This window comes from Caretta caretta, chromosome 2 (genome assembly GCF_965140235.1).
Source record: "Caretta caretta isolate rCarCar2 chromosome 2, rCarCar1.hap1, whole genome shotgun sequence".
NCBI lineage: Eukaryota > Metazoa > Chordata > Testudines > Cheloniidae > Caretta > Caretta caretta.
In genome coordinates, this window is record NC_134207.1 from 94,842,237 (window position 1) to 94,856,054 (window position 13,818).

At 39.6% G+C, this 13,818-nt stretch overlaps 1 protein-coding gene across 3 annotated transcripts in view; it reads right to left on the bottom strand.

Moving 5' to 3' along the window:
- Positions 1-4,885: 4,885 nt before the first annotated feature.
- CDH19 (cadherin 19) overlaps positions 4,886-13,818 on the bottom strand; it is a 168,360-nt gene continuing 159,427 nt past the window's right edge. For all 3 annotated transcript variants that reach the window (XM_048840165.2, XM_048840164.2, XM_075125323.1), the window contains one exon: positions 4,886-6,012. In XM_048840165.2, the coding sequence (XP_048696122.2) occupies positions 5,522-6,012 (491 nt within the window). In that variant the 3' untranslated portion in view covers positions 4,886-5,521. The remainder of the gene's footprint in view (positions 6,013-13,818) is intronic.

Genomic DNA, 13,818 nt, shown 5'->3' on the forward strand with positions numbered 1-13,818 from the left:
ATATCTTGAAATCATTGTGGATAGTTACCTAAAGTCATCTGCTCAGTGTGCAATGGCAGTCAAAAAAGTTAAGAGAATATTAGGAACTATTGAGAAAGAGAGAGATAAAAAGACAGAAAACATCACAATGCCAATATATAAATCCCAAATATGCCCTCATCTTGAATACTACATGCAGTTCTGGTTGCTCCATCTCAAAAAAAGACGTATTTGAATTGGAAAAAAATATAGAGAAGGGCAACAAAAATGATTAGGAGTATGGAACAGCTTCCATATGAGGAGAGATTAAAAAGACTGGGACTGTTCATCTTTAAAAAAAGAGACAACTAAGGGGAATATGATAATGGTCTATAAAATCATGAGTGGCATGGAGAAAGTAAATAGGGAAGTATTATTTATCCCATCATAGACACAAGAATTAAGGGTCACACAATTAATTAATAGGCAGCAGGCTGAAAACAAATATAAGGAAATACTTCTTCACACAATGCAGTCAGCCTGTGAAACTCATTCTGAGGGGATGTTGTGAAGGCCAAAAATATAACTTGGTTCAAAAAAGAATTAGAGAAGTTCATGGAGGATAGATCCATCAATAGCAATTAGCCAAGAATGTCAGGGATGCAACCCCATGCTCTGGGTGTTCCTAAAACTCTGACTGTCAAAAGTTGGGACTGGATAACAGGGGAGGAATCACTTGATAATTGCACGGTTCTGTACATTCCCTCTGAAGCACATGGCACCAGCTACTGTCAGAAGACAGAATACTGGTCTAGATGCACCATTGGTCTGACCCAAAATAATATTCTTGAGATTATTTTTAGCAGCAACCAAGAAAGAGTTTCTCAGTGTTCTGATCATAAAAATACAATTTGAAATGCAAATGAAGGCAAATGAAACATTTTTTGGGAAGTGAATGAGCAAGACTTTTTCCCCCCTTGAATCATAACAATGACTCATAAGTCACAATGTGTTAACACATAACTTTTGCTTCACATTGCTTTGTTATACCAAATTTATAATAAATTTACAGATAGCCTGTATTTCCTTATATTCAAAATATAAGAGTATTCCTTATATACCAAAGTGTGAAATCACTACAATATCAGAAGTTAGATGTGGAAAAGACCTATCATTAGGTCCTCTAGTTCAGCAGTTCTCAAACTTTTCCAAATTGTTACCCTATGTTACAAAAGAATATGTCCCTTAGAGACATGAAGAATGGGAAAGTGGTCATGATTCTTCTGAAAAATGTTTATAATCTTCCCATGAGTCACGAACCCCAGACTAGGAATCAATGACCCCCGCCACTGAAGTATTGTTTGTTATGCACCTATTCAACTGAATTGTCCAGTCTGATTTTAGATGACCTAAGTAATGGAGGTTTTCCTTAGGAGGACTATTCCAGGTGGTGTTTTGATGACTAAGTTGGAATTGCAAACTATTGCTTTGAGTGGGGGTGATTTCCTGTTCATGCTTGCAGGATAGGGGGCTCTGTAAGAAAGCATGCAATCAGACTGATTATGGAAAGAGACAGCCTAGAAAATGATGGGGTGAGTTGTCCATCTCTGCTTTAGGGGGAAGCCTGCTCTGTCTCTTTTGTGTTTTCATGTGTTATCATTCTGGATTATAAGAAATAGGGTTAAGCTGCAACTTTTCCATCAAGAGTATTTATGTTTTTATCTAACTGCTCTTTGTTTATGCTGTGAATGTAACATTCCATAGCGTAAGAGATCTCACAATGAGGAATTATTTCCTGGTATTCGGCCTACACTTTCTCTTTATTAGTTTTATCCCATTATCCTTATTATATATCCCTTTCATCTATTTAAGTAATTCCTGTCTCTTCTTGGTGTTTACATTCTTATATTTGTAGACTTCTAATAATATCCCTCTTTGATCATTGCTTGGCCAAACTAAACATGGTTTACTTATATAATGTTTGATCATGTCAATATAGGAACACAGGATTTGTTACAATTGATCAGACCAGTGATTTGCTGATTTTTTTTTAATCATATATAAATATGTGTCCACATGATTGACACTGGGCCTCATTATCAGAAATCTTGTTGAAATCCACTCCAGTGCCAACTTACAATGACGGCTGCTTACTGTGGAATTTAACTGCAGGACCCTCATGACTAGAACCATGGTCCTCTATCACTTGAGCTAAAGGAGTAATTTCTTTAGCTGGTAACAGTAGTAGTCTCTTATCCTTTTATGTGAAGCAGCTACCAGAACAGGGATGGCCAACTTGTGGCTCCAGAGCCACATGCGGCTCTTCAGAAGTGAATACGCGTCTACTTGTGTAGGCACCGACTCCGGGGCTGGAGCTACAGGCACCAACTTTCCAATATGCTGGGGGGGGGTGCTCACTGCTCAACCCCTGGCTCTGCCACAGGCCCTGCCTCCACTCCACCCCTTCCCACCCCCTACCCTGAGCCTGCAGTGCCCTCGCTCCTCCCACCCATCCCTGAGAGTCTCCTGCACACCACAAAACACCTGATCGTGAGGTGCGGGGAGGGAAGGGGAAGTGCTCATTGGCAGGGCTGCTGGTGGGTGGGAGGTGCTGGGAGCAGGGTCGGGGAGCTGATGGGGGGCTGCTGACATATTACTGTGGCTCTTTGGCAATATACATTGGTAAATTCTGGCTCCTTCTCAGGCTTAGGTTGGCCACTCCTGTACTAGAAGGAGATATATAACACAATGAACCAATAGGACACAGTTAAATAATTTTGTAATTATTACATGAATATACACTCAAACTGGATGATATATGGAACACAACTTCAAGCAGGATGAAAGGCAATATCAGCATAATCATGGATTGTATCCTAGTCCCCTGTCTGAACAATTGAACAGTGATCATTTTCTCACAATCCATGTTGAGATGCAGAGGCTGACATCCTTCTTCATAATGAATGCTATTCCATTCCACAAGGGGTTCAATTAAAGACAATGGGACCAATTGTGGAGTATGGTACCTCTTACGGTTTCAGAATCTGGATGTTGATATGTACTCCCTGTAAAAGATCTCCCTTATGTTTTTCTCCCAGATGGTGGAAGACATTCACTACACCCACTTATTTACACTGGATGGTTCATGCAGAGGGCCCAGTTTTTTACTTCTTGCAAGGGGACTCTCCCCTTTGTGGACCTTCTTAAGTGCCTTCTGATAGAGGATTCTAAGGAAAGTTAAATGCCCCAGCATACCCCAAAATAACTTTTTACTAGGGCCATTCAAATGGAAAAAGTCCAAAAGTACAGCATCTGTGCAATGGTTTTCAAGGAGTCCCTCTGGCGGGGTTCCTGAATTAGGCTCATGCTGTCATGCTTGCCCTGGGAGTTTGCTGGACTCTTCATAGGGTCACAGTGGAGATCTTCTGGATGGGAGTTCCCCCCTGTGGAGCTGCTCCAGCAGTTTCTGCTGAGGGTGATCTCTCCTCTCAGCTGACTGCAGTTTATTCCTTTTTAAAGGTCACCTCCCTCCAATACATGGTTGGCAGGACCAAGGGGTGGAACTAGCCCCACACAGAGGGACTCTGGCGCTTTTCTCATCTGTGTGGGTTGTATATACCCCGTCACACTCCCATCCCACAAAACAAACAAATACAAGCTCATGTGTTGTCTCATTCCCATTCTTTTCCATGGAGCTAATGATTGATATGCACAATATTATCTAACTAGAAACCTTTTTGTCACATCTGTCTGCGTCCCATACAAGCATTTGATCTATTATTGCAATGCTTAACTGACATGCATCTTTTAAAGTTACTCTGTGACAAATCTTCTATGGAGGAACTTAGCATTGTTCTCACACAAAAAAAAAAAAACCCTCAACTTTTCTCCATTATACATGTGCTGGTTCATTGGCTGCTAGTCACATGCTTGATAATATTGTTTCAAGAACAAATAGCATCCATAGTTTTTTTTCTCTGGACTCATACCCGTTTGTGTCCTAATTCCCTTACTTTCTCATGTGTTTTATTTTTAACTTGCAGGTATTTAAAGTGTTTCTGTACTGGCATTTCTGCTTAGACTACATCCCTTGTTTTTCTTTAATAAACAAACAATTGTACAAGCTCTGTGATGTTTGCTATGCTTCATGCATTTTCATTTCTTGTATAAGATTTGCCTAGCTTTCTGTAATTCAGTGGAGCTTACCTGAGAGCTTAAACAAAAAAGCTAATTGCTTTTCCTCTTCCTGATGCCAGCTTTCAGCTGTTGAAATGTTTCAATTGATTACATGTTGCAGATGCTGTAAAATAAACAACTAATGGGAAAAATGGTGAATAAATATAAGGCAGACCCTTCCTCTCTTAGTCAGCATTTGAATATATTTGATGGTTTTTAGAACACTAAATTTCTGTTGATCCACCATACAGATAAGTGAAAGGGAATAGTTCTGAGACAATTTAATACTCCCGACAGACTGTGTAAAAAATACAGTGGGAAATTAATTTTGAAGTCTGACTCGATTCCTTCAGTATGATGTGGGATCATTTTCTGAAGAACTGGATTAACATTAAAGTGTTTTATTATCTTATTATCTAATGTTATACATCAAGTTTTATATACATCAGCTTAGCATTTTAAAGATCTTTAATACTGTTACAATAAAATTGAGTACTGATGCTAATTTTATATTCCATAATAAAAAATATCTGTGCTGGGAAATCAGTCATCTTTTAAGCTCTTAATAAAAGGGGAAAAGCCCAAATGTGAATTGTATTTGATGCTATGCACAGTAAAATGTAACATGGTTGATACTACTCTATTTAAGTTGAATATTGATTCAAACTTGAACCTAATACTTTTTGTCTTTTATAATTTTTGAATGCATTAACTGAGAAATTAATTAAGAATTTAACACACTTTCCAGCAGTTTAATAAAAATTCAAATTTAATAGTGAATAAATGTTGACTGTAACAGGCCTTTATTTCTACACAGCTAAAAATGGTATTTGCTTTAATTTTATGCTAAAAAAAATAAATAGAGGACTTTGTAAGTGTTTATGGCAATCATTTAAAATATTTCTGGTGTCTACATTTTTTACACAATAGAATTTATATTACCAAACATAATACAAATATGCAAGCTTTAACTTTGGTTAATTAATATAAACAAAAAAACCCTACAAGTCAGCCTTAACTTTGAAAATAGTTGTAAAGCCTAAGCTAGGTCGAGTATTTCCAGGAACCATAGTTTTTTTTGTTTTTTTTTTTCCTGTACTTGTGGGACCTGTTTTAAGCACCCACCATTGGAACTAGATTTTCAAAGAAGTGCAGCTTGTATGCAAGCAACTGAATAAAATCTGACTTTCAAAATTGCTGAGCATTCAACACTTCTCAGAGTGATGCTCACGGGCAGATTTTCAAAAGGTTCTCAGCATCCACTATCCTTTTGAACTGCGCTTCTTGAAAATCTGGCCACTTTTTTTGATGCTTAAATTGGTCTCATTTTCAAATCCAGACTTGATTTTGATTTGAGTACTTTTGAAAATGTGGCCCCTAGTGGCTGCTAATCCGTTGCACTCTTAATGGGGTCATACATGCATGCTAGTTGTTTAAAGTCTGGCCCCCGCTCAGTAAGATAATCATAATTCTCATCCACATCTGACATGCTTGATCCTAAAGAACTGAGGGATCCAGCCAGTGAGCCAGTCCCCTCAAATGCATATGTCTGAAGGGAATCGTATGGTGGAACAGTAGGATCTGTATTAGCTTCTTTAAGCTTTTCTAAAATGAATTCCCTGAACACAGCACTGTCAGGACCAACTTGCAGAGATTGTCTGTAAAGGCTTTGGATTTCTGTTGTGATGTTTCTTCTAGACTTGTGCTTTCTCATAACAGTACGAGTCCTGAGTGCTGAAATATCAAAAGCCTCTGTGTCCTCCTCTCCACCTCCTTCATCATCATACCTGACAATGTTCTCTCTGAACTCTTCAGGCTTGTCAGGAAATAGGGACTGCTTCCTCCGTTGCCTTAAAACCAGCATTGCCAAAAAAAACACTGACACAAAAAAAAAGAAAAAAGAAAAGAATCAGAGACTTTTTATGTGTTTGGAAAGTCTTAAGGGTAATAAAACTTCCTAATGTTGAAGCATATGCAAACTCAAGCAATCTAGGTGGATTTGTAGAGCTGTGATTTTTGTGGATTTATGGTTGCAAGATGTAGTATTTTTGGTGGGGAAATGGCTACAAAGGGATTTATAAAATGGGTTAAGGAAATGGAGCAATTTGTTTGGCCAATGAGAGTTTGGAGCAGTGAGGGAATCATGGGTTACTTGTGCTGTTTGAAACTCGTTTGTTTTATTATATAATATATCAATGCTCCATTCAAAATTTCATTTCCTTCTCCCAGATCAAAACCACTGGAAGGGCTGGGAAATAAAAAAGTAACATTATTGGGTTAGATCCTCTTCAGTTGGTGTCAATTGGTTCAACTCCATTGACTTCAATGAACCTAAGCTAAGCAGGTGAGCATCTGATCCAATAGTTTCTAGTAACTGGTCTTGCACATTTGAGAAATAAGATTTTGGGGATGTTGTACCTCATATCTGTGCACCAGCAAGCTCTGTCTGTAAGAATGCCTTCTTTGTAACTGACATAAAAGCTTGAATTGTAGAATGACTGGCTCAGATAGAAAAGATTTTCCATTTGTTTATTTTTTTTAAATAAGCATTCATTTCCCCCCTGCCACCCTCCCTGCACCAAATCCTGGCTCACTTCATCCCAAACTGAAGGGTCCATTTCAAATACACAATGGGATCCAAAACGATGCATGATTTCAATTTGTAACTAATTAGAGCTGAAAACTGAATTCAGTTTTAAGCTTAAAAAATAAACCAAACAAATTTGATTGACAATTCTGGAAACAGCAATTCTTTATCCAAAGCACAATATTGCACAGTACACTTGTGGTACTTAGAAACGTGGCAGTTTTACCTCATTTAAATAGATAAGGTTACTGCAATATTCTTTGTACTTCCATATAATTGCTAGAGATAATATTTTGAATACTGCAGATATTAATTGATACTAATAGATATTAATATTATTAATTAATAGCAGATCATATGCCCCAGTCCATTTATCTAAGGCAAATAGCAAGAAGGTCAGACTGAGAGTCAGAAAATGTCACAGTACAGGTAGGGTGGCTTAGATCCAACAGCTGTGAGTTGGACCCAGGAGATTGAAGCTGAGATCAGAGTAAGGCCCATAGTCTTCATTTTCAAGCCTCACAGCTCTCCTGTGATTAGTGATATCCCACTCTTTGTTGTACAAAATAGGCTAGCAGAGGTTTTATTGTGTAATGAGGGTAAAATAAAGTTTATTTTCTCATGATATACTTCACTTGAAAATATGTAGGGCTTCCTTAAGATGACTTTGTATTCACTTTCAACAATTTAAAACAAAGTTCTAAGACAAGAAGAAATAGTTCCCATTTATTTTGACCTCTTTAGCTAAACTCAGGCAATTAAGAAAATATTTATCCATAAAGGTTTGAGTTGTTATTTTAAAAAATATATTGGAACATTTTTAAAATTATTTTTCTCGTTTCTGATGCTACATCTTTGGGGATAGTTTTCTTAGGAAGCATTCTGAAGGGTTGAAGAACAAGTACAATTCATGCCATAGCTGCACGATTTAGAAAGGTAACACCTCTTTGTTATCATGCCCTTTGTAACAGTGGAATCAATTTTAAATTGAGATTCTACTCATTTTTTTAATTAAAATTTCACTTCCAGTGAAACAATTATGTTTGCCTAACTTATGACTTTTAAATCACACCATCTGTGAAATAACTCTAGTGCTGGTGAGTTTATATAGTTCTGATAGTAGCTGATAAGGAGGCACCGAAAAAGTTGTCCTTGCTTTTGATGACCCACATCTTTGGATGATGGATGGTGTTTTGCCCATGTCATGCTATCAGAAAGTGTAGCATGTCAAATGATGTGCTATGCCAATGTTACCGTAGGAAACACGCTCTTTAACAAGCTCACAGGGGTTGATGCATCCATCTAAGGGAATGCTAAATGAACACTCTAGTGTTAGCAGGGATTACTGTGCATTACATTTAGATGGAAGTGCAGTGTCTGAGTGGTTACTGCAAAGTTTCATAAATTATTTGCCTGCATGAGCCTATTTTGAGGCTTATTGTGTCCTTTGACTTAAAATAGCAACAAAGCACCACAGCAGCCAAGGAATCCAAGGAATTTACACATTAAGTATGTTACTTAATGCTCTCTGTGATGCATGGGCTTGCGTATTGTGACACAGCTTCTTCATGTCCAGCAGTGAGGTAGAAATTGCACATCTAATCTCTGATGTGACATCAATGGTAGATTGATACTGAGACTTGACGGACACGAATGCTGAATCCAGCTTCACAGAAATACATGCTTGTGAATGGCACTATCAGTTCTGAGGTACTTCTTGACCATACATAAGAACATAAGAATGGCCATCCTGGGTCAGCCCAGCATCACATCTTCTGATAGTGGCCAGTGCCAGGTGCTTCAGAGAGAATGAACAGAACAGGTAATCATCAACTGATCCATCGCCTGGAACCCATTCCCAGCTTCTGGCAAACAGAGGATAGGGACATGGTTTTGTATCACTGTCTACCATGGCTCGTAGCCGTTGACCAACCTACCCTCCATGATTTATCAAGTTCTTTAACCCTTTTGTAGTCTTGGTCTTCACAACATCCTCTGGAAAAGAGTTCCACAGTTTGACTGTGTTGTGTGATGAAATACATCCTTCTGTTTGTTTTAAACCTGCAGCCTACTAGTTTCATTGGGTAAGCCCTAGTTCTTGTGTTATGGAAAGGAGTAAATAACACTTCTTTATTTACTTTCTCCATACCAGTAATGATTTTGTAGACCTGTATCATATCACCCTATATCATATCTCTAAGCTGAAAAGTCCCAGTCTTATTAATGTCTCCTCATACGGAAGCTGTTCAATACCACTAATAATTTTTGTTGTCCTTTTCTGAACCTTTTCCAAAGCCAATATATCTTTTTTTTTTTTTTTGAGATGGGGAGACCACATCTGCACTCAGTATTCAAGACACAATATGATATTTTCTATTTTATCATCTATCCCTTTCCCAGTGATTCCCAACATTCTGGTAGGTTTTTTGACTGCAGTTGCACATTGAGTGGATGTTTTCAGGGAACTATCCACAATGATCTCTTTCTCTTTAGGTCCCATCATTTTGTCTGTAAAGTTGGGATTATGTTTTCCAATGTGCATTACTTTCTATTTATCACGATTGAATTTCATCTGCCATTTTGTTGCCCAGTCACCCAGTTTTGAGAGATCCTTTTGTAGCTCTTTGCAGTCTGCCTGGGACCTAACTATCTTGAGTAGCTTTGTATCATTTGCAAATTTTGCGACCCCACTGTCTACCCCTTTTTCCAGATCATTTATGAATATGTTGAATAGGACTGGACCCAGTACAGACCCATAGGGGACACCACTATTTACCTCTCCATTCTGAAAACTGACAATTTATTCCCACTCTTTGTTTCCTATCTTTTAACCAGTCCAGTTACAGTTCTATGAGAGGACCTTCCCTTTTATCTCATGACAGTGACTCAGAACTCTGGGAAAGAATATTGAGTATATGTTCCTTGCAGGAATCGATAACAGGAAATTTCTGTGCTGTTTGATTTCAGCTGCTGGCAAACCAATGGCATCAGCCTTGCTTTGTCTTTGCATACCTAATCATACTTTGTCATGTCCAAGTTGGAGAAAAACGATACAAACTGGTCCTTCAGCCATCTGAGATACTCAGCCAGCACCTGTGTGTCAGCCAGGAACTTGCAAAGCTTGAGGAAGGATTCACAGTTTATGTTCAGCAAATTATTCTTCCCGAAAACAATTTTCTTTGTGAATCCTGTGTTGTGATCACTCAGCTGAAAGATGTGGTGTTCTTTCCTTGCAGACATGTATTCAATTAATTCAGCTGTCATCCCCTAATGCTCTTACTCTACTTGTGCTACATTGATGACATCTTCATCATCTGGACCCATGGAAAAGAAGCCCTAGAGGAATTCCCCAATGATTTCAACAATTTCCATCCCACCATCAACCTCAGCCTGGACCAGTCCACACAAGAGATCCACTTCCTGGACACTACAGTGCTAATAAGTGATGGTCACATAAACACCACCCTATACCGGAAACCTACTGACCGCTATTCCTACCTACATGCCTCCAGTTTTCATCCAGACCACACCACACGATCCATTGTCTATAGCCAAGCTCTACAATACAACCAAATTTGCTCCAACCCCTCAGACAGAGACAAACACCTACAAGATCTCTAACAAGCGTTCTTACAACTACAATACCCTCCTGCTGAAGTGAAGAAACAGATTGACAGAGCCAGAAGAGTACCCAGAAGTTACCTACTACAGGACAGACCCAACAAAGAAAATAACAGAACACCACTAGCCATCACCTTCAGCCTCCAACTAAAACCTCTCCAGCACATCATCAAGGATCTACAACCTATCCTGAAGGATGACCCATCACTCTCACAGATCTTGGGAGACAGACCAGTCCTTTCTTATAGACAGCCCCCTGACCTGAAGCAAATACTCACTTGCAACCACACACCACACAACAAAACCACTAACCCAGGAACCTATCCTTGCAACAAAGACCATTGCCAACTGTGTCCACATATCTATTCAGGGGACACCATCATAGGGCCTCATCACATCAGCCACACTATCAGAGGCTCATTCACCTGCACATCTACCAATGTGATATATGCCATCATGTGCCAGCAATGCCCCTCTGCCATGTACATTGGTGAAACTGGACAGTCTCTACGTAAAAGAATAAATGGACACAAATCAGATGTCAAGAATTATAACATTCAAAAACCAGTTGGAGAACACTTCAATCTCTTTGGTCACTCGATTATAGACCTAAAAGTGGCAATTCTTCAAAAAAAAAAAAAAAAAACTTCAAAAACAGAATCCAACAAGAGACTGCTGAATTGGAATTAATTTGCAAACTGGATACAATTAACTTAGGCTTGAATAAAGACTGGGAGTGGATGTGTCATTACACAAAGTAAAACTATTTCCCCATGTTTATCCCCCCCACACACTGTTCCTTAGATGTTCTTGTCAACTGCTGGAAATGGCCCACCTTGATTATCACTACAAAAGGTTTCTCCCCCCCCGCCCCTCCCCCCGCTTTCCTGCTGATAATAGCTCACCTTATCTGATCCCTCTTGTTACAGTGTGTATGGTAACACCCATTGTTTCATGTTCTCTGTGTATATAAATCTCCCCACTATATTTTCCACTGCATGCATCCGACGAAGTGAGCTGTAGCTCACAAAAGCTTATGCTCAAATAAATTTTTTAGTCTCTAAGGTGCCACAAGTACTCCTTTTCTTTTTGCGGATACAGACTAACCCGGCTGCTACTCTGAAACCTGTCAATTAATTCAGTTTCCCAGATATGTCTGTTACATAGGACAGAAGGCATATCTTCCTTTGGTCACCCAGAAAAATCAATGAACTCAGTATTTTTCGCAATCCATTACATAGGCATGCAGCTTGTCTCTCAATTCAAAAAATCATCCCAGTACTTTCCCTCTCAAGAGCCAAAAACCTTCACTGTCAAAGAACAACACATCATGATCGTATTCCATTTCTTCACACAGGTTTGCAAAGAGGCACACGTGAAGAGGCTGAGTCTTGATGTAGTTCACAATAGATGAGACCTGCTGCAAAACTTCACATAGCTCTGGGCTCAGAGCTTTAGATGCTAGTTTTTCTCTTTGAATCATGCAGTGAGTTCACACAGCAAAGGAGCTACTTTCTCTACCAAGGCATGCACACCTGCTTTGTGGCTTGCCATAAACAGAGTTCCATCTGTGCAAAAGCCCACCATGCAATCGCACCATAATTTTTTGTTTTGCTTGTAGCCATGTAGCACATTGAACAATCTTGCACCATCTTGTGTCCTGGAAGAGGAAGAACAGAATGTCTTCAGAAACTACCATCTCATGTGTATTTCACAAAAGCCAAGAAATTTGCATCACAACCCTCAGTGCTCACATCAACTTGAAGAGCAAAAGAATCTGTGTTTTTCAGATACTCCATCAGTATGTTTTCTTGATCTGCGGCTGTCACTTTGATCCTTTGCTTCACTGTGTTGTTGGAGAGTGGTATGGATTTGAGCTTGTTTGCTTCAGTTTCCCCAAACATTATGTTCATCACATCAGTTGCAGCTGGCAAAATCAAAGTTTCTCCAATTGTATGAAGCTGCTTGGCCTGTGCAACATGGTAACTCACCTCAAATGATGCCTTTTGAGCATGGTCAGAGATGAACATGGCTCTTTTGAATTGCAATTGTTGACGTGAAAGTTTGTCTTTCCGACACTGGAAAAATATCCTTAGTTTGTCTGTGTGTTCCATGTGAAGGGTTTTTAAGTGTTGTTTAAGCTTCTTAAGCTTCATGCTTTCTCTAAGTGACACTGTGTTCTGGCAGGCATTTTGGCCTTTCTTCTTTCTTGATCAAATCACTGGTGAAGTCATAATCAAAGAAAGCCTCATTATATTTTCAAGCATGTTTCTTGGACTCTTGTTTTTTGTTCATAACTGCACCATTAGATTCACTGCTGGAGGCTGAAGCAGATACTCTGGGTAAAAAAATGAGTCCTCTGTGTTTCTTATCACAAATCTGAAAGAGGAATTCACTATTCAGCAAATGAGGCCAGGACTTAGGAAGGCCCTGTGTGGTGATACTAGGGCAGCAAAATGATTCTTTATCCTCAAGTGACAAGGGTACTCAGGGTGGCATGAAAGAAGATACGGACCCCACCCTACTGCAGATTCCCATCTCAGAAAAGCCTAGCACAGGTTTCTACTAGCTCAAGCAGAGAGGAGGCTCTCTTGATGAGGCTGCTACCCACAGATAAGGATTTTCTGCATTCAAGTCCCTCAGATGGATACTTGCACAGCTGCATGGTGCAAATGGCCAAACTGGTGTCTGCACAGCAATCTCTACACAGACAACATGTCTGAACCTGCTTCACAAATGCCGCAACAAGAGCCCAATGTTATACTCTACAAAATGGTGGTCTCCACAAAATGTGACCTCACATGCATCATATATGCTAGGTTATGCTGCAAGGTTGCCATTGTGATCTAGAAAATGACAACTTCTGCACAGCATGACCTCGCACGCGCTGTATGTATGAGGTTATGCTATGTGAAGACCTCCATTTTGTAGATCAAAATGGGGGCTTCCTGATGCAATGTTTGTGGAGCAGGTCCAGACATGTTTGGGGGCAGATGCATCACAGTTTGGCAACTTGTGAGTTAAGGCACTTGATTACAGTCCTGAAGGTCTGGATTTGAGTCTCGCTCAAACTCACACTGAAAGTTTGGACGGACCAGATCGCTGCCCCTTGTGCTCTAGATCTACTCTGAATGGGGGTGGGCTGAGAAAAGAGCAGAAGCAAACAGTTTCTGCATTCAGAGTGCAAGGAGTGCAGGGCCTGCTACTGTGAGCAGTCCTTTCACAGCAGGGCAAAAGGGGAAGCTTCTTGCTTGAACCTTCATCCCTGTGCAGGCATAAGGGGTTAACACACTCTATCCCTATATTTATAGGGAATATATCTCAAACTAGTAGAATCTGTCTAAATGGAGGAAACATTTTAGGTGCACAGACTGCATATGTCACATCAGGCCTAGCACTCTGCTTCCTAAATTTGTATCAACAGACACGGGGGGAGGGAAGAAAGGGGAAGAGTAACATAAGAATGGTTGTATTTG